The sequence below is a fragment of the Fundulus heteroclitus genome, chromosome 3 (assembly GCF_011125445.2).
Source record: "Fundulus heteroclitus isolate FHET01 chromosome 3, MU-UCD_Fhet_4.1, whole genome shotgun sequence".
Taxonomy (NCBI): Eukaryota; Metazoa; Chordata; class Actinopteri; order Cyprinodontiformes; family Fundulidae; genus Fundulus; species Fundulus heteroclitus.
In genome coordinates, this window is record NC_046363.1 from 36,644,045 (window position 1) to 36,669,679 (window position 25,635).

General features: G+C 41.4%; 1 protein-coding gene across 1 annotated transcript in view; it reads left to right on the forward strand.

The window, feature by feature from the left end:
• The window catches only part of LOC105936740 (inactive phospholipase C-like protein 2), a 60,129-nt gene that overhangs the window by 14,018 nt on the left and 20,476 nt on the right, over window positions 1-25,635 (forward strand). The window contains exons 3-4 of the mRNA XM_036135314.1: window positions 15,788-18,268; window positions 21,524-21,727. Coding sequence (XP_035991207.1) covers window positions 15,788-18,268; window positions 21,524-21,727 — 2,685 coding nt within the window. The remainder of the gene's footprint in view (window positions 1-15,787; window positions 18,269-21,523; window positions 21,728-25,635) is intronic.

Here is a 25,635-nt window from a genome sequence, read left to right on the forward strand (position 1 = left end):
CAACAATCCATTTATCTGTCACTTAGTTCCACAGATTAAATGGCCTACAGTTGCTTATCTTGAAACAAAATGGAGAGCAACCAAGGAGGCTGGAGAGTGCAAGGCAACACAAAGGCCTGACTCAGACATCGGTGATGGGCGTAGAAGCAGCAGAGAGAGCACTGCTAGGAGGGACTGATTGTTCTGAACCTGTGTTTTGTGGTTTGGAGGTGGTAAGGTAATGGCCTTTTCTGCTACATTTGCACTTCCTGTTCACACGCAGACAGTGTGGTGAGACATATGGTGATTTATAAAAATGCATCACAAAGTAGAGATATAAAAATAAAATAATGTTCTTTGGGATGTCCTGATCTAGGCTTTTTTTCTCTCTCCCCCTTAACAAGCCATTTAAGATTAGTCATTTGCTGTTGCCAAGTCCCAGTCCAAAAGTTATTCAGTGCAATGTTACACTGTTGCATCAGGTCTACATTATCATTAACATTCCAGATGCTACAATCTCAGTCTTTCTCACCTCTGTCTGACATGGTAATACATGGTATAGACATGAACTACACTAAGGGAAAAGTGTTGCATGGGTGTTCGGACACACAAACCAATTGACTTGAATAGATATAGATTATTGCTTTGAACACTGTAGAAGCTTTTATTTTGTTTAGATTCTATGGCACAGTGGTGGTGGTGGGGGTTTGCTATCTCCAGCGGTCAAAGGGCGAGAGGCAGAGTACACCCGGACAGGGTGCCAGTCCATCACAGGACAAACAACGATGCACACACACGCACATCCCGCTTTAATGTACATAGTGAAGACCGTGCCTTGGCGTCCATAGACTTCGATCCATGTTCAAGCCTTTCTATGGCCTAACCCTGACCCTATCCCTACCCCTACCCTTTGGAGGTTTATACCTAACCCTAACCTAAGCGTAATTGAGACCCCAGTCCTAAACCCGAGCCCTAGCCCAGAAAAAACGTGCAGACCGAAAAAAGCTCCTCACTTTACATCAAAGTCCTCACTTTACTAGTAAAATGAGCAGTACAAGAATTCACACACACACACACACACACACACACACACACACACACACACATACCTAAGGGCAATTTTGAGAAACCAGTTAACCTAATGGTACCAACCACTGCAGGGCTCAATTGACCTAACAGTCATGGACTGTGGGAGGAAGCCAGAGTATCCACAAAGGGCCAGAAACATGCAAAGTCCATGCAGAAAGACCTCAGGGCAGGACTTGAACCCAGGGCCTTCTTCTTGCAAGGGAATAGTGCTGCTACCTTTGCAGCCCACTTGTGGTCTAATACCCTTAGCATACCAGGCACCCACTCTACCATGGAAAATAAGCTATTAATTACTTGTAAAGGGGATTAGTGTTTTGCTGACTTAAAAAACTAATGGTGTTTTTACTTACTTACCAGAGATTGAATTTAAAATTCAATTGTCCTCCAAATATTGCAGTGGGTCATTGAGCTACAGTGTTGAATGTTTTTAAATTACATAACTGCTACATATTCCGAGGGTTCTGTGGCCTAGATGTATTTTTCACACAACAGTCCAGTCATTGGTGAATTGTAATCATCCTTTAAGTGGGTGGCCGTTGGCAGAAGCAGTAATGACCCAATGGTTACAGTTTGCTTCCCACTTTGTGTCTCACTTCACATCCTGTCAAATAAATAGAATGTCTCAGTTGCTTTGTCTGCTTTTTTTTTTTCTAGTCTTTTCACAGTTCTGCCAGAAGATAAAAACTGACTGTGGAATCACCCTGTTAAAAGGGAAAACAATGTGCTAATTATGGTGGACCAGCAGTGCAGAGAGTCCAAACAACTACTTCACAGACTTAACCACGCTGAATAAAATTGCTATGTCAGGTCAAGGCACGTAAATAAAATGCTTCTCTCCGTTCTTTTGGAAGTGCTGTCGTACTGTCCGCTTGACATTATGTCTGTCTCATGAATGCACAATTTATTTTACGTTGTTTAGTCTGACTGTTTAAACCGCATCTGAAAACTGTTCTCCTAAGTTGTGTGGTACAGAATTGCTGTGCGGTATTTTTAGAAAAAAAATAATCAATACAAGATCTTGCATAAACCTCATGCATAGCTTGAATTTTTATGCAACTGTTTTGGACAGCACATTGGACAGCAGGTAGCACCATCGTTTGTGCACATACTTGGTTGTGCTGTCATCCTATTTATGTTGATATTCATTTGTAGCTCCCAGACAGTTAAACATTCATTCTGAAGGTGATATGAGGTGTTTGTACACACACACATGGAATCTGACTTCTGTTGCACTATGCTCAATGAAGTACATGCTTAAGGTACAGTGTTTTTACAAAAGAAGAATACATAGTTGGATTGGTGCATGATATAAGATATATGGACTGTCTGACTGGTAAGTGTTCATCATAGTGTCATCCTGGTGTAGAAACGGAGGGAGGGATGGTCAACCCTGATGATACTCTCTGCAGACCTAATATGTTAAAGATTGTTTGTTTTATGGTAGGAAAGAGCTACACAACTTGCAATTGAAGCTCTTCAGAGAGATATAATTTAAATGCCCTAGATATTTCCTTAATTTTATATAACTGGATCTCAACATCTATCTTAAAGTCTCATCCCAAACAGAGTGGGAGCTCAAAAGGTAGAAGCCCCTGAGGTATACACCCAGACACGTTCCTATTTAGAAGGTTCTGACCAAGAATATTTTCCTTAATATGGACAAAGAGAGTCCATTTCAACTCTCTGTGTGTTTATTTTAACAAGACTTATCCCAATAATGGACAGGCAAGTAGGCTTTGCCAAAGGGTCAGTGGGAAATAAAGGTGATCTCAAAATCATAAACACCTCTGGTTCATTTTCAAATTTAAAATAACTTTCATTTAATCAAGACATTTAGTTCTGAAACCAGAAGGGCATCTATTAAAATATGTTAGTCTAACTGCTTCTCCAAACCAAAATCCCTCTCGACTACTGTTTACAACAAGTACTTGACACAGATAAGGGTTTTCCAGTTGCTGTTGAGTTATATCTTCTGTTTTAGATTATTAGAAAAAACACACTAGACATCTTGTCAAGCATCTTTTTAGAATATTCATATTTTGACGTGAACAACTGAGATGGACTGACATTACCGGCAATAAACTGTCTACTAGTCCTAAAGCATAGTTATATTGATCAGGTAATTATCTCTCTTGTCAGCACAGGGTTTTTGGCTGATAAACCTGCAGACGAATGAGACTGATTTATCTGTTTCAGTGCATGAATCAGCCAAATTGCTGTTACAACGCTGACAATACTGGCTGTTGACGGTAACACTGCACGTATTTAGCAGGTGACGAAGGGGGATGGTTTTGTGACTCACTAGGTGTTCATCTTGTCCGTCACTGGAATTTTCTCATCTTGGACGTCTTGCTAGATATTTAGCTTCATCAATGCTAATCACTCTACTTTATTGGTCTGACTGTTCTTTCGGTTTTCTTTGCTAACCTTTGAGCAACCATGTACAGCAGTAAAACCTACGAACGTTTATTGCAGGGCAAAAGGGGAAATATACATCTGCTGTATATTTATCTAACTCAAACTCAGTTTTGACATGAGTTTAAGATCATTATTATGTTGCGACACTAACCACCAACTTAGTTTAGGTTATTTGAGTTACTGCAGTTTCTTTAGCCTTTATTGTGTTTCTACAGTAGTTTAGTGTGGGTTTTGGGTAGCTACAGTTTATACCTTCTGCTTTTCAGTTTCTTCCATATATCTACATCTACATCCTTTCTGAGGGACAACATTCAAGTGTTGAGCTCACTAACACCAATTAAAAGAGGTGCCAAAAAAGATGAAGACGTATTTATAACTAAGCTGCCATTAATGTCCAAGAGCTCTGTTGTGTTCAAAGACTTCCCACTTAGGGCTGGAGGATATAGAAAAAAAGCATATCGGTAAAACAGAAATTATATTGATCGATATCGATAATTATCAACAAATTCAAAACATATATTTTAAGTTCAGTCCTGGCCATTTTATGGTGTTGCTTAGTGATCTATTTTTTGGTAACAGATCACGCAAACACTGAAATCAAGCTCAACCCCTTTATTCAGCCAACTTCTTACCAAAACTGCAAGTATTTAACAAAGAAAAAGAATGCGTCCTCTTTTAACTCTTTGAAGGGGGGCGAGCTCAGTTCCTGTGTCTGCATTTGTGTTTTTTTGGGAGGATATAATGACCGTAATATTAACCTACATCATCGATATGTCTGTCGATCGATATGTATTGTAATTGAATTATTGTCCAGCCCTACTTCCCACACTGCAGTTAACTCTGAGAGGAGACCGTAATGAGACAGTAAATTACATTGTTTCCACGCATTGGAGTGCACTTTGTAAATACTGTGTTTAAAGGCCATGAATATTTAATTTTCCACAGTTCGTAACAGTCTGCAAAGTTTCCTCACCATAGGTCCAGATTTTCACTGCTTCGCAGAGCTGCACGCTAACTTTTTTTAGATTATAGCACTGGTGCTACAGAGGTTGCTGTTTTTTGTTATAGCACCAGCACCGAATCTATCCAAAATCTCCAAAAAAACAAAAGTAGTGCATATCATTACTAAAACACACAAATGCAATGCATACAATAACAAGTAATATCTAGAGCCATGTTTGTCAGTTAAACAGAATAACCTGATTCATTCATATTAGTGTAGATGTGTTTAATACTTGAGTGTGTCAGTATGCATTGAGAAGTGTTTTCATTACGTTTCATATTACAGTGTTTATACTCTGACTTTTAGACAAATGCGTGTGTAATATTTTAGTTTGTATGCTTACAATGCAGCCATAATTATGTGTGTGTGATGTTACGCAGCACGTCCACTGGCCGCTGTTTTAATAGCAGTCTCCGGGTTCTCTCAGACGAGGACGACCATTTTGCTGCTGCCTGGCTGGGGTCAAATTCTTCCAGTGAGCAGCCCTCTGTGCTGATTCGGATTAAATCTTCTGTAGTGGACACATGAAGGCTGCTGCGAGTGCTCTTCTTGGTGCAGTTTTGTGCAGAAAATCCTCGCTCACACTGAGCTGCAGACATAGGAAGCACAAGCAGCATTTCAGAAAGGCGAAGGATGTTGTGAAACATAAGCAGGAAATATTTTTTTAGTAGGTGAAGACATGACTTGGTGACTGTTATAAAATAATTTACTGGCCAACTACCTCCAGGTCCGAACAATATGGCTCCTTGGTGAGGGGTGTCCGCCACAGCCCGAGGTAGGATTTGTACCTAAAGGTTGTCCTGACAATGGGTTTCTGCAGCTGCCACTGATGAGGAACCTGGTCGACGTACCATCCACCGCTTTGTCAATAGAGTAACAGGATGAAGCATTAGGAGTAAAAGGGCTATGAGAAAAGTTCAGTCTTGGAATCTCTAATCAGAACTAACAAGATAATTTGCAACATATGCTCACTTTCTAAGAAGGCTGCCAAAATGTTGGATTAGAGCTTGAATCTCTGCCCTGCCGTGGTCCAGTGGTGCGTCCTGTCTTTCTGGCCGTGCATCATGGTTGAATATTCTGAAGCTGTCGACTACACCGTCCAGTGCTTTCTGACTGACTCAGAAAGCACTGCAATGTCAACATCTGCTGCCACATGTGGGATTCTGAAAACACAGTAATTCACAGTAACCTTCATCTCCATTACCTAAAAATCATAAGATGCTGAAGAATGCATTTGGGAATTATTTTCTTTAATTATGATGCCACACCTGAAAAATAACTCTCTCTCTCCCTCAGAGTTCATGCTCAGGAACTTCTCTAACATTCCTCCTGGCTTACATCTCAACTTCACCCCTTCCAGTTCTGACACTGTCCTCTGGAGCTCAGCAGAAGCCTTTGGCAGGAATCCAGTGCATGCCTTGGAATAAAACAATGCATTACAATTTATTTTGAGACGTAAAAGTAGCTAAAACAAATAAATACTAGCTAAAAAAGGATTGGTAATGCTGTCAACATATTTAATCCTAACCCTTCTCTACAACTCAGTGATTCATTAACCTTTGACACTTGAAGAGTTGCTGATGGTGACTCCCAGCATTTCGCCCACTGCATGGAGCTCTCGCAGAGATTTCTGGCTCAAAGTGGTACGTTTTCCACAGTGGGGGAAGGAGACCATACACTTTAGCAACCAAGGGCTCTTTCTTTTGGACAGTCAGTATTGCCAGTCCCAACCTAAATAAATAAATGACAGCACACAATGGTTTTATATTTTCAAATATATAGCACTGGTAGCAAAAAAAGCTGTATAATAAATAATGGTTTGTTCTTAGGTTTTTTTATTTAGGACGTACCTATGTGGCATGCAATGAAAAGGAATAATATGCTCCCCAGCTTCTTCCTTGTGCAGAGCAATAACACCTCCACGACATCCCGTGTTTACTGCTGCACCATCTGCTCTGAAGCCAACCAGCCGGTTCATCTACCCACTGTCCTCCGCTCCAAGCTTCTCAAAACCATCCTCAGTGGCTTGTAGTACTCCTTAAACAAATTATCTCCTCTTATCTAACCATAAACATTCACACAACTTGGCTGGTATTAATTTTTAACGCTACCAAAAAATTAGAACCACAATTACTCACCAACTGCATGGCTGTGTTTCAGCTCTTGTTGCCCAACTAGCTTATTCATGGGGTTTCCATTTTGAACCAAGAGCACATAACCTATCTCACACTTCTTTTCTGAAGCGTCTGTGTCGCCGTAGATCATGACGAAGATGTAACGGGCTCCCCTAATTTCTTTGGCCAGACTGGATTTCTTTTCTTCAGCCATGGTTGAAAACATCTCCCTGCATCAGATGTGGTTGTCATAGGGTGGAGTGATATCTGCTCTGTTCCTTTTGCAAAGTGACATCAGCTCCTAAATTTAGTGAATGCTAGCTCTTCCTTTGCAATGCAATAAGCCACGTTCATCTTAATCTTTACTTCTTTTAGGGCAGCTCTGGCTACTCTGGTCTTTAGAGAATGAAGGACCAGTACTCTCCGGTGGTGGTTTTGAGATCAATCCATCCTTGGCCAGAATATGGCAACGTGACAAATTGTGTTTTTTAACATTATCCCTTTTAAATATTGTGTTTCCCACAACGTAAGAGTTGTCAGTTTGATATTTTTCGGCATCTCTAAACAGCACTGGCAGAAAAGCAGCTGTGCCGTAGCATCGAAAAAGAGCCACGGAAAGTCCTTTTCCCACTCCGTGTTGTGCTCATAAACTTTTCCCTTCTTCTCAGATTTACCTCGTTTTATGGCAGTTTATGTTTTGGTTTCCTGTTGATGGGCTGGTTTGGGTTTAATTTCGGTTAAAGGTTTGAAATAACACTCAATATTTCCAGCATGAAAATCCCGCTTCCAATAACAGTTTCATTGCGCACACTGTCTACCCAGTGGACTTAAAGACACTGGAATTGTGGGAATTGTTGTATGATATGAGGCTAACTGCACTGATAAGGAAATGATTGGTTTGCCCAATAGACCACCATTATGTAGCTTAGTGACATGGCAAGGCTTCAGCTCCAGCTTGCATAGCTGTTGCGCAAGCACTACGTATATAAATAATTTGTTGCACTGACAGTTTTTTTCAAGGCACGTGGTGTGACATATATGCCGCACTGTACAGCCCTGCTTTGATCTTTTGTGAATTGTGACGCAGTGTTCAATTGCGCTGGAAAACCCAGATCATCACCATATTGTTTCTGAATTATTGTAATAAGTTGCTTTTGAAGTTTGGAACCAAATCTTTGGTCATGGCAGTGTTGTTCTGCAGATTTGGGAGGAAACTCCCACTCCCTTGAATGTGAAGCAACTCTAAACATGGATTTTATCATGATGCTCATTTTCTTCATAAAAACAGGTTTTCCTAGATGTACCAAGAAATAGACAGAAAGATTAATCAGGGAAAATAACTTTTGCACCAGTCTTCTATTGCCCATTATCTTTGCACGTCCTGCAGGATTTCATTCTGTTCTTCTTTATTCAGGACAGAAGTGGCTTCTTTGTAACCTTTTTTTAAACCATCTTCACTGTGTGTGACCTCATAATGTAGTGTGAAACCACATCTTTGGTTTTAACATGGTTTACATTAGGTTCCATTCGTGTCGAGTAGTTTATAAATACATCGGTGGCAGTGCACCAACTGGGAGGAGCCATGCTGCGTCGCTATTTCTACTTTCAGGAGCCGAAAGGAGACAAACTTGTCAGCCGTACGCGTTTTACCTGTCTTCTACATGAAGATGTGCTGTCAGGGCAGGAGGAGTGTAAACAAGCAAAGATGACAGTAGATCATTCTATTTGGCATTTTCTTTTTAAATTGAGCACCACCTATACTCTGCCCAGCGAGAGGGAAAAGAAAGTAACCAAGAAAAGAAAAAGAAGTAATAACCCGGAGAAAACGAGTCTATATCGGTGCAGCTATCATTACAAGGTGGAGTGTATAGACAATTAATGGGTGAGCGGGAGTTTAAAAAGGATTAGGAGGTTGCAGGCTTTATACTGGACAGGTAAGTTAATTAAAAATAACAGTGAAGTCTTTTTTGCCGTTATGTTAGAAACAGGGCAGTGTGGTCCAGCAACTACTCTGTCCTCCCGGCAGAGACAGCTAGTTTGTCTGTCTTGTCTCCCACTCAGAGAGTATGTGTGTACGCGGGGCGGTTCACAGTGTCCATAGCACAGCAGCGCGAGCGAGTCTCTTTACTCGTTTCTGAACGTGCAGTCGCTTATTTGGACTCTAAAATAAGCGACTGCACGTTCAGAAACTAGCCCAAAAATTCGGGCTCTTAAAATTTACAAACGAGTTTAGGAAAAAACTAACCCAAAGTGACTTTTAATAAGCAGACTTGGGAACAGTGCCAGAAACCATTTCACACGATGGCTGTAGCTATTAGCAGTAGCTTGGCACCAATTACATGGAGGACATATTTACATTTATGTCTCTGTGTAATATTACTGTCTGCAGTAATATTACACACTTAACGACAAAGTTGTTTGTAATTCTAGCTATTGCGCCAGTGTCTAAATCTTATACAGGCACTTTAAGTTTTTTTTACAGGCCTTACTAAGTATGGACAGTTATAATACAAGTATGTACATATTGTTTTATTTACAGATTTTATTCCTGATCTGACGGTCTATGAGCTATGTCCTGAAATCGGTCCATCAGTCATTTGTTTTTTCTTACTCTTTATTCATCCATCTATTCACCAACCGTCCTTCCATCCTTGGTTGCTTACTTTCTTTTTTCTTTCTTTTATTCATTCGTTTATTCCCACCCTCCTTCCCTCCAACCTTCATTATTCCCCTCCTTCCTCTCTTTGCTCCTTCCATGCTTCCTGTTTACGTCCTTCATTCTGTCCTTGCAGTTTGTTTGTTTTTTTCCAAATACTATATATAAAGCCTGACCACTTCAGAACTGTCAGCCTGAAATTCACTGTTAACCTTTGTGGTGTAATAATAACCCTTTATCTTGAGAGATAACCACCCAAACCTGTTGGTGTTAATGTTTAGGGATGAAGTGTGAGCCTATTCATCTCCTTGGTCTGTTTATTCAACCAGTACTGGAGGAGAATGTATTGCTGCCTTCATCATCTACAGCTGAGTTAGAAGATGATTCAGATGGCAGCACACACTCTTCACTTTTATTCTCTTTGTTGTGCACCACATATTTTCATTAATGTGGCTGGTTTTGATTTACAGTACTGTCAGCAGTCGAGGTTTGGCATAAAAACTAATGCATGGTGCAATGTTATGCAGATCGTTATTGTTGATTATGGTATAGGTGGAACAGTAGAGCGAAGAGTAATGGGTCCCGTGTGATCTGTTCATAACTGTCCATTGAGCCAGAATAATGTGCTTTTCACTACATTAGAGGATTCAGAGTCCCCTTTGGGATCTGTCAGCAGTTGAATACACTTTGACTTTTTTTATTTCATGCTTATTCGTTTTATTTACCCTTCCTTTCTCAGCAAACATATATAGAAGTTTTTTTCTGGTAAAATTGGGTTATTTTATTATAAAACACTAAACAAATCATCCAGTATCTGTTTTTTTTTAATCTATTAATGGTTTTAAACTAAACTGAAATGAAAAAAAAAAAAAAAGGTCTCCAAAAGGCTCTGAGCGCTTTGAAGTGACAATCCAAAAATGTTTATCAATTAAAAGATATAGATTACAAATGCTCCGCACATAAAAAATTGTATTGCCATAATTTGGGAAATTTATTGCAGTTCAGTTAATTTTATAAATATAATTTGTAATCACAGCTAAAATAATTTCAAATTACTTTACATAAGAAACTACTATAAATTGTGTCAAATTCAAATCAATCCAACCAAATAGGTAGGTTATGATAAACGTTGAACGTTAAAAAAATTAACACAATATTTTTGTGAATATATAATTTAAGACAATGTTATAATAGCAGAAATTCCAAACTCGATTTCTAAAAGTCTTTGTCTACACTGAGAAACAGCGTTGAAAAACATTCTGAGCCAAATTCTTGTGTTATATCAAATTATCAGTAACATGCTAGTGTTAGCCTTGGACTTTCAGATGTCTTTCATGCGTTTTCAGCGTGTGTGTGGAAATACGTTTGCTTGTGTTGAGGCAGTTTATATGAGCAATTTTATAACCTGGAGGTGCACAGTTGTAAGTGAGGCAAAGGCTGCAACACACAGAACCCAAGAGCAGCAACGGTCAGGTGGACCTGACTCTGGACGACTGCTGTAGTCCCAGGCAGGCAGACACAAGACATCCCCCCAGGGCAGCCATACGCCCCCACAGAGGTAGGTTATAAGTGAAGCACAGGAGCAGCAGCCCTCAGGCCAAGAAAGCACAGGGTGACCCTCATGGCACCGCCACCCAGCCTCAGGGGACCTAATCCCCCCTGGCAGCCTAGAGTCTGCGGCCAGACCACCCTACACTAAGCAGGGGAGACGCCCCAGAGCCCCCACCACGCTTTCGCAGGTACCAGCCCATGGTGACAGCTGGAATTTGGAAGGACCAAGATAGGGAGGGCACATTACCACCCTCCCTGGTGAGCTAGACCCTGAGAGTTGAAGATGCAGGGATGCCACCAAAGCCCAGTGTAGCCCCTGCAGTGGCCCAAGTGCCCACACAAACAACACCCCACTAAGGTGGGTGTGCGAGTGGAAAACTGTTAAAAAAATTAAGGCAAGCATAACAATTTCGATCTTAGTACAAGCATCATTCATTATTTTGTTGTCATCACAAACCAAGGGCGGTACTGTAAATGATAAAACACAAGGGACCGTGCCTTGTGTTTTAAAATGAGGTTTTCTAGTGTTAAAGTAGTGATGGATGAGCTAATGTGTTTGAGACCCTAATTTGATATAAAACACGGTGTTCTTTGTGTTGACTGTGTGCAAGTTCTCTTTGCAACACACGATCAATACCTTCAATGAAACATGGACTCGCTGGTGATGTTATTCCTGACTTGTGAAATGTTCTTTTCATCTTCTACTCATAACAAGCAATACTCCTAACTTATAACCAATAAACAACACACCTCCTGTGAGTTCTCACTGTAAAAGCTCAAACTCTTGAGTTTGTTCCAGTCAGAAGGTGATTTAGGGTTCTGGATTAAAAGATCCATGGAGCATATTTGAGTCTAGAACTCTCTGTACCTTGTATTTCTGTCTGATGAAACTAAAAACATTGTTTCCGATTGTGCGGATCTGATATTTTAGCCACCGTTGTGGAAGAAACCGCGGAGGAAAACACCTTCGACCACCTGACCAAAAAGAGACCGTTACATAAGGAGTATTTTTCCACTCATGAAGTGTTGAGACAAAACAGGGTGTACGCACGATTGTTTAAAGATTTTTTTTCTCTCTCACTATAGGAAATCCTGAAATATGCCCTGAAAAACAAATGTGACCATAACTCAATGTTACATCCACGTCCTTTTCTCTTTTCATAAGGATTATCTGCAGTCATGCATTTAGATTTAAGCTGTGCTTCCGCCTGATGAAGTAGCAGAAAGTGTAAAAGACAGACAGAGATTTGTTTATTCCCCATCGCTGATTCTCACAGAACTTTTAACTTTTCAGTTTTTGTTCCCCAGGACTTCATCAGAACATCTGATGAGAATATAGAAAACAGGATCAATCTGAGGACTTTATCATTGTTTGTTTTCTAGACGTCCTCACTGACAGTTTGCTCTCACGCTTTAATGTTTATTATTTCTGTTGCTCAGAGATTACGCTTTTATCACGCATTATAACAAGGCAGTTCGGAGGCCTAATGGTTTAGCCTCTCGCCGGACAACAAAACCCTGTTAATTTTATTGCTGTTTAACTAAGAAGTGTAAACGCAGCGTGCCGCAGCATTGCCGATCCCTGTGTGCCTCTGGCAGGAGCTGCTGAGTGATGACTGTGTGCAGAGATCACAGGGGAGACAGTAAGCAGGGGAGTCGAATTTATAATTGTTAACGTTGACAACAAATAAAGTTTTTAAATGTGGAAGGTTTGAAAGCGGAGCACATTCAAGTCTTAGTCCTGCAGTATATGAAGACTGAACATACGAGTCTGATTCCATGTGAATCTGAAAGGGTTTGAGCCCTCCTCTATGCTCCCCAAAGACAATAAGATCAAGGGTTTCTGTTGGAGAGCAGCACGGGCTATTTTTATCCCGACATCATAGATAATAGATTCCTTCACTATCAACCAGTACCATTAGGCCCACACAGTATGGTTAATATCAGATTATCAGAGTGGATAAAATAGCTGCTAACAGTCCAGAATGTAAAATGGTGTTCCTGTGGTGAAGGGGAAAAAAGAAATATTTGCATCCGTCTGCTGATTTGAGTGGGCGACACTCTCCTGGGGGGTATTCCCTGTTGTAGCTCCATAATAAGCAGCGACAGCTACCTTAAGTCACCCTGCAGAGTCGGTGCTGTGATTCTGCAGAGAGGATATTCAGCAGGAACATAAAAGGACCCGGGGAGGGCGACGTAACGTGCAAGGCCCTGCTTCATGCCGTGTTGGATTGTTCTGGAAGAGTTCTGCTTCAGTTTGCATGTTTGGTTCTGACTCGGCCTGGCCACTCTGTGGGAAAAAGAATGGGAATGAGTGCAAGATGATGATTTTTTTTTTATACATATGTAAAACAAAGATGTAAAAAATGTGGTGAGATGGCTAGAGGCTTGTTGCGGGAGGTAGTGAGCGGCCTAAACCTAATTACAGTGAACAGAAATGCACATGGAGCAGCATTTTTCTGCTTTACAACACTGTCTTTGTTCACATGCTTGCCCCTCACAGTTCTGCTTTCCCCCAGCCTTGCTGTTAACTCAGTGGACTCTTTAAAATACGTTATTTCTACATTTTTAGGTCAAGTTTTTTTTGCTTCCTGCTATGGAGTGTCAGTGTGACTTGAAGAGGAATAAAAAAAAAACTTTCTCTTTTTGAGATCCCATTTAAAAATAGCAAAAATATTTAGATTTATGTGAAAAAGTTGATCATAAAGGAAACCTTTTAAGAATACAACCAAATGTAGATGATATTGATACTATCCACGCAATAGTATCCCATATTTTCTTCACCGGCTAAGGATAATTACGACTATTCATTTTCACAATTTGGACATTTAATTCTCAAATTGCTGGATTTTTTTTATGTAGTTTTAGCTTTTTTACTTCTTCAAAACATTTTGTAATTTTGGTTGTGTGATGAAAAAACAGTTTGACTTCTCAAAATGTTGCAGTTAAAGACTTAAACCTTATCATTTCGACTTTAATCTTGAAATGAGTAAACTAAAAATGCTTGTTTATTTTTCTCCAAATGAAATTCTTTCGTAGTTCCTGTTCAAAAGGCCTGAAAGCAGCAAATCTTGAGTAAAAAGAATTTTTTCAAAGACTTGACATGTCGAACTGATTGCCAAATTGAAGGAGTCACGTAATTATAGTTTAATGTGGAAGGACATGAAAGAGGCTCTCATCGGTCATGAAGTGGAAGAATTAAATTTTGGTCTTCATATTTTTTTTTTACTAATCAATCAGAGTAAATAACAAAGGCTTTTTACATTGTAATGCAACTTTTTAAATGTCCTATTAAAATACTTTAATTGAAATGTTTATCTCCATAAACATCCTCCCTACCTTTTAAGATAGTTCAGTTAATCTTCTCCAGCAGGCAGTCTCGTTTGGCTGTAAATTAATTAACTCAGGACGAGCATCTGTTCACAGGTAAAAAAAACGTTTAAACACACCATAATAAATGACTTTAAAGAGAACGTGTGGCAATAACCTGTTTAAATTAACAAACCTTTTTTGGCTCAATGACAGCAGTGAACTTATCAAATAAGTGAAAGCCGGTCTAAACAAAAATGAAGAACAGATGCATACAACAGCTTAGCCAACTGTGCCGGCTCGTCCTCATGTTGGTTGATCAGGAAGCATTCAGGCGTGCAGAGGAGATGCAAATGAACCAAATCGGAGTCGACTCTTGAAAGTAATACAACAGCGCTGCATCTTAAAAGTGCCCTAAAGGTAGCCTCGTGAGACCATCCTGATCTCGCGAGCTTTCAAGGTTTCACTCGCAGATCAGTCTGGATACTCTCCGTTAAAGAAAATTTGGAGCCGTTCACCAAACGAACGTCCAATCAGCGTTGGCTTTGAGGCGGGTTGAGGTGTGACACAACGGGAAGCGCGTCAGTTCAGTCTAAAGAACATGGCGGCTTCAGCCGATGAAACTAGCGTTAGCGTGGCTATCCAGCAAGTTTTATCGGAATTACAGAGTATTTCTTTGCTGAGCTAACGAGCCTTTACCTGCAGCAGCAAGAGTAGCTTGGCTTGTGGTTGTGTTTTCGTCGTCGCTCATAACAGAGTGACGACGAATCTGATTGGTTCATTTGGCCCGTCTATCACCAATATAGGCCAATCAGCTAACCAGTATTTTCGCCCCTTCCCAAAATTACTTCAACGGAAGGTTTCCAGATGGATATGCGGAGCAAATCTATCTGGCGGAGTCAGGTTACCCTAAAGGTCCTGTGGCTGCAGAAACGAGCCCAAACCATTACCCCTCCACCACTCCGCTCTTTGGTGTTCTCCAAACATAACACAGCGCATCATGGCCAAACATCTATCCTTTGGTCTCATCCGTCCTAAGGACGCTGGTTCATTCGGATGCTACTTTGTAAAATAAATTTGTGTTGTGACTTTTTTTTTAATCTTCAACCTTTTCAAAGAAGACCCTCTAAATTTAGCAGTTTGCACGTGCTCATTGTCAAGACTACAATATTACAAGCTGCTATTAGATGTTTCATTAATAAGGCTTTCTGTTTATGGTAAGCCTACTCTTGGCCACATAACAGACCTGCTTCTTGTAGCGTGCAAAGTGTAGTTTTGAAATGACCAGAAACAATTTCCATACAGCTGAATTGGTCCTTTTTTTATCTAGTTGACTGCCTCAAACTGACTCAAAGACACAGCAACACGTGGGGGAGGGGCGTGTTTCTATGTTACTGTGCACTATATAACTCGTAGGAAAACTTTTCAAGACAAATTTAAGGTGTTTTTATTAAAAGCATACAAATTTAAAACGTTTATACAGCATCATACAATTAACTGGCTGATGCCAATATTAATAATTTAAACTGGTGTGTTCACTATGTGGTCAATGGTCAAACTTATTAATAATGCAGAAATAAACAATCAGGAGACCTATTTTATACCATACGGTGACGCTGCATTGCATAAAACGACTCTTAATTATAGCGTTTTTCTCTTTCTTTACAGGATGGGAGACAACGAAAAGAAAGAAAGAAGACGGTCTCATTCAGCAGCATGCCCACCGAAAAGAAGATTAGCCGGGTCAGCGACTGCATCAGCGCCATGGTGGATGGCTCGGAGCTGAAAAAAGTGCGATCCAATTCACGTGTTTACCACCGCTACTTTCTGCTTGACGCCGACATGCAATCGTTGAGGTGGGAGCCGACCAAGAAGGAGTCTGAAAAGGCAAAAATTGACGTGAAGTCCATCAAGGAGGTTCGGACCGGCAAGAATACCGACACTTTTAGAACTAATGGAACCTATGATCAGATATCGGAGGATTGTGCTTTTTCAGTCATCTTCGGGGAGAATTACGAGTCCCTGGACTTGGTGGCAAACACAGCAGATGTAGCCAACATATGGGTGACGGGGCTGAGGTACCTGATATCTTATGGGAAGCATACGTTGAACATGATCGAGAGCAGCCAGAACAACCTGCGCTCATCTTGGTTAAGTGACCTTTTCGACGAAGAAGACGTCAACCGCAACAGACAGATAGCAATATGCGCTGCCGTGCAGCTAATAAAGAAGCTAAGCCCAGGACTTAAAAATGTGAAGGTAGAACAAAAGTTCAAGGAGATCCACAAAGCGCAAGACAAAAGTGGGTCAGATGTGACGAAAGAGGAGTTTGCTGAGGTTTTTCATGATCTCTGTACAAGACCGGAGATTTACTTTCTTTTCGTTCAGTTTTCCAGTAATAAGGAGTTTCTTGATACGAAGGACTTGATGATATTTCTGGAGGCAGAGCAGGGAATGGCTCAGGTCAGTGAAGACACCAGCATGGACGTCATTCACAAGTATGAACCATCCAAGGAGGGCCGGCTGAAGGGATGGCTCTCTCTCGATGGGTTCTCTAACTATCTCATGTCTGCGGAGTGCCACATATTTGACCCTGAGCACAAATCTGTTTGCCAAGACATGAACCAGCCTCTGTCTCACTACTACATCAACGCATCCCACAACACGTACCTGATCGAGGATCAGTTCAGAGGGCCTTCGGATGTGACGGGCTACATCCGGGCCCTGAAGATGGGTTGTCGCTGCGTGGAGCTGGACGTGTGGGACGGGCCTGACAACGAGCCTGTTATCTATACCGGTCACACAATGACCTCCCAGATTGTTTTCCGCAGCGTCATCGACGTCATCAACAAGTACGCCTTCGTTGCCTCGGAGTTTCCTCTGATTCTCTGTCTGGAAAACCATTGTTCGGTAAAGCAGCAGAAACTGATGTTCCAGCATCTGAAGAAGATCCTTGGAGACAGGATCCACGTAGATCCACCAAAAGCCGAGGACTGTTACCTGCCGTCACCGTCAGAGCTGAAAGGGAAGATCCTGCTGAAGGGCAAGAAGCTGGACACAAACTGCACCGCTTCCGAAGGAGAGGTGACGGACGAGGACGAGGGGGCGGAGATGTCTCAAAGGATGAGCATCGAGTCCGCAGAGCAGCAGACTAATGCGCACAAGAAAATCCCGCTGCTCAAGGACCTCTCTGACCTGGTGACGCTGTGCAAATCTGTGGAGTTCAAGGACTTTCCAACGTCTTTCCAGAAACAGAAGCCCTGGGAGCTCTGCTCCTTCAACGAGGTGTTCGCCACGCGCTGTGCCTGCGATTTCCCCGGCGACTTCGTCAACTACAACAAGAAGTTTCTGGCGCGGGTTTACCCGAGCCCGATGCGGATTGACTCCAGCAACATGAATCCGCAAGATTTCTGGAAATGTGGCTGCCAGATCGTAGCCATGAACTACCAGACCCCCGGGCTGATGATGGATTTGAACATTGGCTGGTTCCGCCAGAACGGCAACTGTGGCTATGTTCTCCGTCCGGCCATCATGAGGGAGCAGGTCTCGTACTTTAGTGCCAACACAAAAGACTCGGTGCCCGGGGTTTCTCCGCAGCTCTTGCACATCAAGATAATCAGTGGGCAAAATTTCCCCAAGCCCAAAGGCTCAGGGGCTAAAGGAGACGTGGTGGACCCCTACGTGTACGTGGAGATACACGGCATCCCCGCAGACTGCGCCGAACAGAGGACTAAGACGGTCCACCAGAATGGGGACAACCCGCTGTTTGACGAGAGCTTTGAGTTTCAGATAAACCTGCCCGAGCTCGTCATGGTGCGCTTCGTGGTTCTGGACGACGACTACATCGGGGACGAGTTTATCGGCCAGTACACCATCCCCTTCGAATGTCTCCAGCCGGGCTTCCGCCACGTCCCGCTGCAGTCGCTAACAGGAGAGCTGCTGCCGCATACGTTGCTTTTCGTCCACGTTGCCATAACCAATCGGAGAGGAGGAGGAAAGCCACACAAACGGGGACTGTCTGTACGGAAAGGCAAAAGGAGCAGAGAGTACGCCAGCATGAGAGTGCTGCAGATCAAGGCTGTCGACGAGGTCTTTAAAACGGCCCTGCTGCCACTCAGGGAGGCCACAGACCTCCGGGAAAACATGCAGGTAAGACGTATGAGCGAATTACTTTATTTTGTGACTTACTGAAAACTCCTTTGGCTCTGATGTGTGAATTATTTCGTCAGGGAATTCGTAGATACTAATGATTGACCATAGGGCTGTTGCAATGCATTGACAATAATGTCAATGACTTGAAATAATCAGTCTTGGTCTCGATTTCTAGTCCAACTTAATGTTTCTGTATTTTATTTTCTTGATTTTTACCAAACTTAAACCTTTTCTCTCCAACTTGCTGTGTGGAGAGAGCCCCCCCCCGGTGCACGTTGCAGCAGTGCATGCGTTCTGTCTGGGAATTTGTGTGTGCTGCGTCAGCCAAGTTTGGCTCCAATTATTGCCTTGTTCCACCTAAGCTACAGTTTCCACACAAACACGGCAGGTGGAGCATTTGATTCCTGGCCAAATGAGGCAGTCTAAAAAAAGTTTTCAGAGATTTCTAAGGCCAAAATTGTCAAAACTCTGGAAGGGCTTTAAATTTTGCGATGATAAACGGAGGTTAGGTACACTCTCGTGCTTTTCTTACCAGCGACGGCGAGTAACTGAAGAGACCTAGCAGCCATCGATGAGTTAATAAAAAAGGCTACCTTAACTTTCTGGACTCTGTGGGGCCTGTTTGTGTTAATGTGTGGACTTTGTTCACAAATTAAAGTCAATTCCCTGCTTTAATGTCTTGTACGTGTGCAGATAATGTGAATAAATGTAAAAGTTTAGACCAGAAAAAGACTAAATTATTGGTACATTAAAATAAATACTAGTTATTATAAAGTTGCAAGAACCATTATTACTTTTAAATAAAAATAAAACCAGTTTTGTTTTACTTTTATGTTGCATTCATGACTGAACTGAGGTCTGTTTGTGTTTATACCCAGTTCAGTCTCACCACATTTGACATACTGTAAATATTTAAGTAACAGAGTTGTTGAACTTATTTTACCTTTATTTAAAAATAAATTGAGAACTATATATAAAAACAAAACCAAGTAATACACATTAAAGGAAAACCTGATGGTGTACATAGTTGTAATCCGTCAGAGCATCTTCATTGTGACTTTGCTGGACCAGAACAGCTTTCATCAGCGGCTGATGGAGAGAAACTGCTAACCTTTTTGAGTGCCATATTACTGGCCAAATCCAATTACACCCCTCAAGCTTCCACCATCTTACAGCAGAATTATTAAATCCATCGTCCTAAAATGGAAACCGTGTGGTACAGCCGCAAACCTACCACGACATGGCCGCGTACCTAAACGCCGTGTCAGCTTAGGTCCTAAACTGACCAACGGGACAAGGAAACCATCAATCAGAGAAGCAACCGAGGGGACCTTGATAAATCTGGAAGAGCTGGAAATATCCACAGCTGAGGCAGAAGAATCTGAACTATTAGCTGTCCACGCCACGATTTTACACTTTATGAAAGGATGGTCAGGGAAAAACAACATGGAAAGTTGATGTTTTTTTACAGGCAATGTAGGAGACCCTGCAGCTAACAGCAAAGCCGGTCAGTGCTGATGGGAAGATCGATGATGCTAAATACAAGACAATACCGAAAGAGCCGTCAGCGGCTGCAAAAGCCTTGAGACTTCACCTTCAAACAGGACAACAAACCTGAACATACAGCCACAGATCAGAGCGTGGACTAGAATGGCCTAGTCAAAGCCTAGGCATAAAACCAATGGACAATCTGTGTCCAGTTTGGACAGTGGATATGTATGGATGCTATTTGTTAGTCTGAGTGAGTAAGAGCTATTGTATAGAAAGAATTAATTATTGAAAAGTCATGATTTAAAAAAAGCCCTTACTTTCAACCTAGGGCCAGGTTGTTTTTGGATAGCTTTCTTCCCCTTAATGAATTCAATCATTCATCAAGTTCTAAAATTTGTTTGGTCTTAATTATGTAAGTGAGGAAAAACATTTTTTGAAGAAATTTGTAGTGGGGCAAATAGTTTTTTTTGACAGCGATGCATCCATTTGGGTAAAGGCTGGTTCACACGCCAGGGTAATTAGCCCGATTTCTGCCCTGATCTTTGCCTTCCTACAGGCCATTGTCCGCCACGGTCGTCCATGTTCACTTACGCTGAACTCTTGTTTGATCTTCAGAGGTTTCGTGAGATTTCCCGTCTGACATCTGAATGATCCTGAGGGAAATCGGTATTTTGTGCTTGCCATCTGCCCAGACGCCACACGCCGCACGGGCAAACCTGTCATATCTACGTTTTGTTTTTATTTTTGTCGTAAAGTCTCTCGGCTTTAAAATTATTTTAAACTATTTAAACTATTTTAAAAACCTGCCGTGTGAACCAGCCTTAACGATCTAAGTTAAGGATGCAGCTGTAGCTTGAGGGGTCCCCGCAAAATACCCATCCGTAGTCAGCTTTTTTTTCCCTTTTTGACTAAATTGTCAATATTATTAATAGGATATTAAAAACAAATAATCAGCCAGTGAGTCAGTGCTGGACATTCCTCTCCCTATCCACAACCCTTTCCTTTCTGGGAGCTAGTAGCTAATGTTTAACTGCACCACTAATTTGACTGAATTAACTTTGCGCAGTTAAAACTGACCAAAATCAGAAACATAATATATTAGACTCTCATTTAGCTAAACGTTTGATATATTAACGCAAAGCAAACATGTTCCCATAGCTACATTTTAATAAGCATCTGTGAAGGACTGGTGCGCAGAGCTGCATGAGAACAGCAGTGTAGGACATCCAGCCACACTGTGTTTGGCGTCATGTTTTATTTCCTTCAGGCGTCGTACTCGACTGTATTTTGGTCCTCCTGTTTATATTCCTGCATTGTGAGATAACAAGCCAGGAGCCATGAGACTCCTAACACATCTTGATTGCTCCGTCACAGCTTGTCCCCGCGGTTGTTTATGTTAGGGTTAAATTTGGCCTTTCACAGGAAGTTTAGGGTTTTCGTGGGTGTATGTTTCATTTCCACTTGATGCTTGTGTCAGCTCAGAAGGAATCGGGCGCTTTGGAGCAGCTAACAAGTGCCAAAATGAAAGTTCTCACAGGCGACGACAGCCTCCAGCCTCTTCCTCTGTCACACAGCTGATCGGTGGAGCTCTGGTTTTAGGTTTTTTTTTTTTTTTTTTTTGTAATGCAGCTCAAATAAAGATTTTAGCTCATAGACATACAAAAGGCTTATTGTTTTAACCAGTTTTGCATAATATTTGGGTTTGTATTTAAAACCAGTTGTAATTAACTCCAGCGTCTATGATGTGTCCCGTCGACGCAGAACGCCATAGTGTCTTTCAAGGAGCTCTGCGGCCTCTCAGCTGTGGCCAACCTGAAGCAGTGCATTTTGGCTCTGTCCCCTCGGCTGACGGGACCCGACAACAGCCCCCTGCTGCTGTTCAACCTGGCCGACCAGTACCCTAACCTGGAGCTGCAGGGCCTGCTCCCAGAGGTCCTGAGGAAGGTCGTCACCACCTACGATATGGTGAGTAACGGTCAGGGCGGTTCATTTAGTTGGCCCAGACCAACAACCCTAAATGACTTAATCCTGAAAATTAGAGCAAAATTGATTACCCTCTGCACTTATCTGTTCAAGGAAAGAAAACAAACTCTTCTTGGAACTTAAGTTTGGTTATGTGAGAATTTCCCAATCAATACCTCCTCTTCGCCTCGGCAAACCAGCATCGACTCCGATTAGATTGATATCTGGGCTTTACTTAATATAATAGGGACATGCTGAAATGATTAGGTAATAGGGCTGGAACTCAGTTAAGTAATACAATCAATGTTGAAAGGTTATGCAACGTGCCACTGAGGCCATTGCAAATATCATTACAGTTAACAGAACATGTTCTCTTGGCTCATTGTGAACAAACCGCTACGACCGAACCCGGCACACAACGATAATAAAGATCCAAACTCAACGTGTTTGTTTTAATAAATTGTCATGTTCTGATTACGAGTTATTAAGGAATGTTAATTCATAATAAAGGTACACCCTCTTCCAGTCGGTTTGTTTTTCATGCATTAGGTCATAACAGAAATTATCTATATTTTTTCATCAGGTTATAAAACTATTAAAATCTGATCAGGAGGATATAAAACGCAACATGCCCCTGGTATTTATTAAACAAAGATGAAGCTATAATGGAACAGCGGTATTTGAGCACCTAAGTTTTATTCATTTTGTTCATATCGCTCCAGTCGACCACACTTTACAAAGTCACTTCTATCAAATCATACAGACAGATTGGTTAAAAGGTTTTCTGTCCAAGCAAACGCACCAGATTGCATCGAGTCACTACTTTACGCCTCCTGGATGAATCCGAAGCGACGGCGGATGGTCGCTTGCATTGTGACGTTGACTTTGCAGCAATCTCACATGCCGAGCGTGCATGTAGCGACAGTGGAGAGGAAAACTCCCCTTTAACAGGAAGAACCAGGCTCAGTGTGAACAACCATCTGCCTCGACCGGGGGGGGGTTTGAGAAGACGGAGCAGAGACACAACAAGCACCGCAGCACTGATCCAGGAGTAGTTTCTATGTGAGAGAAAAGTAAAAGGGTGATGACATTACTACCTCCTTTAGTGGCTTCACTTAGGGAAGACAGCTGGGTGTAAAGTACAGTATTACACACCTAACACAATTAGAAGCCATCTATACATCCCTGTGCTATTTTTGTACCATTTGTCCCTTTGGAACTCAAAGATAAGTGCATTTAAAGAGGCAACATGTTGAAATGACCTGATTCAGGTGGCTCCCTCTGCTCAGTTGTGTCTTAAAGTGAAAGGCTGGGTAATTGGCTTCGGTGGTGACAGCCTGGCTGCTGTTTAACGATAAACATTACGTTTAGGAAAGAATTTCAGTGCTGTGAAGTTGGAGGCCCTGGTCATTAGCAGAGATCAGTGTGATGGTGAAACATCCAGCTGCACAATGTAAATGATGTATGATGATCAGCAGAAGTTATAAAATCCAAGTTTCATTTGTATTTAATTTCTTAAAAAAGGTGTTCAGACTCCGTGGGAGACCAGCTCATGGTTCTAAATCATCTAGCCCAATTCATGTTTATGTTTTTAGTATATAATTAAAGTAAACAGGGTGAAGTTGACAGCTTGTCTTCCCCTTAATCTTCTGTTTCACACTCCATATCAGATACTGATGGTGGCCAGATTCTTTTTTCACTTGTTAGGGGACTTATGAAGTGACTTATAAGTCCATCTGGACCGACTAACCAAGATTTTTGCTGGAGTACCCTGCAAAACAAGTGTTATGACTGGGACTGTGAAAATTATTTAATTAATATCAAAAATGGCAACTAACGTATGGCTACGGCAGATCTAATTACGCTCACTGTAAATCTTTACTGGCTGCTAAAGACACTTCCGTTTTTGTTTTTGTGTAACTCTGGCTTCTATTGCCATTTTTTTATGCAGATCAGAGATTATTTATGCTCGTTTGTGTTGTAAGAAGTATTTGAAATATGAAAATAGAAAACATTTTAGACATGCATTTGTAAGACTAATGTGGCTACTCTGCAGTTAGTGCTGGTAAATTGTGGGTTTGCACTCGAGTCCTCCACAGGAAATTATAATCCAAAAGAGTGACGAGGGTTTTCAAAGTGTAAGAATCTCACTCCAAGGTATCCGGCTTACATCAGCATTCACGAGTGACTGTTTTAGCCATAGATGCCCTTCAGTCATCCTGAACTAATTCGTCTGACCTCTTACACCAACAAGCCATTTTCACCCACACAGCTGCTGCTCACTAGGTATCTTCTCTCTTTTGGATCATTTTCCTTGAAACTGAGAGATAGTTGTGTCTGAAAATCCCTTTATAGCAGTAGTTTCTGAAATACCACATTGTTTTTTGTTTTTTTTTCGCCTCACATCTCTTTAATTATTCAGGCCAAACGGGTTCTTGTGTAGAATCTGTAAACAGGCTCTAACGTCAACTCTGGTTTAGCACTTGAACTGGATAGGTGGAACAGAAACGTGCAGTGCAGTGAAAAGAGTTTCTCTGTTGTGGGCAAATCTTTCAAACACCACAGATAGTGATTTACTTTTAAGGACAAGAAAATGGTGTTAAAGCCAAGATTCTGAATTTCTTTATTTTGAAATAACCAACTAGGACTGTTTCCTTACATTTCTAAATGCCACATAATACATATTTTTATTTTATTTTATAGTTGAAATTCATACATACGATCCGGACTGCTGTACTATTTATATGATAAATTGAATCACCAAGCTAACACGACTTAGACAACTTTATTTGTCATTTTGTATGCACAGAGTGCGTACAGAACGAAATTTCGTTGCATACAGCTTGTAAATTGCAGTAAAATTAAAGTACAGTATAAGGTGCAGCAGTGATTTAAAACATGAAACATGAAAGTAATTACAGTAATAAGCATGACTATAGTCGTTAGGAGGTAGTTTTTAGTGTCCAAATAAAGCCCCGTCCACCCATTCAACTTAAAAACATGTCTCTTCTATATATATTTGAGACGCTGCGTTGTGCCGTGAAGACAGTAATTTCTTGACCCATCAGGAAGGTAATCACAGCCTCTAAGTGCTGCAACTGCAGCTGCAGAGATACAACCGCTTTGTCATTACTGCTCACAGAATAACATGGTGATTCATGTTACCGTGCTTGTGCAACTGTCTGCCCCAAATAAATCGGAACAATCAGCACCAAACAACATGCCAGGGACTGTGTAAAAATGCTGGAAAATCGGTGGTGATGGGCTTGTTTTCAGAAGGTGTCTCACCTGATTATAATTAATTTCAGGTTCAAAGCTTCATAATTTGAACAGGCTTGTGCACGTAGAAATCACATTAGTTTTCTCATCTAGCTCCAAGTACTGAAATGATGGTCAGACCCAGCTACTAAAACCAGCATTATTAAGTTTTGTTTATTAGGATCAGAGGGAAACCTTTGGAGTCTAAAAAAAGGGAGACAAAGCTGCTTAGTCTTCTGTAGACTATATTAACCCCCTGGGTGTGGACTTTAAAACTTTCTGCAACTTTTGCATGCAGAAAAAGTCATTAGACTTACTGAGAAAGAAATCAAAAAGCCTATTATAACCTTTTTATATGTGTCTGAAGAGTAACTAATTAGAGGGAAGCTGAAGCCACAGCTTCAGTTGATGACAGACTGTTTTTCTTTAACAAGCCATTGGAGGATGCAGCTGCTGGTAATTTAGTGTATAGTTTCCCTTGTGCAGAAAGATCTAAAGAGAGAGTAAAAACTGTTGGATCATATATATTTAAGTTTGGAAAAGATGACAGCCTGGGACGCAGCGCACCTTGAATATAGATTTTTCTCAGTCCCAGTTGTGGATTTCTAAATAACGAATTGTCTGCATTGAACATCCTAGACGATCATCCCTAA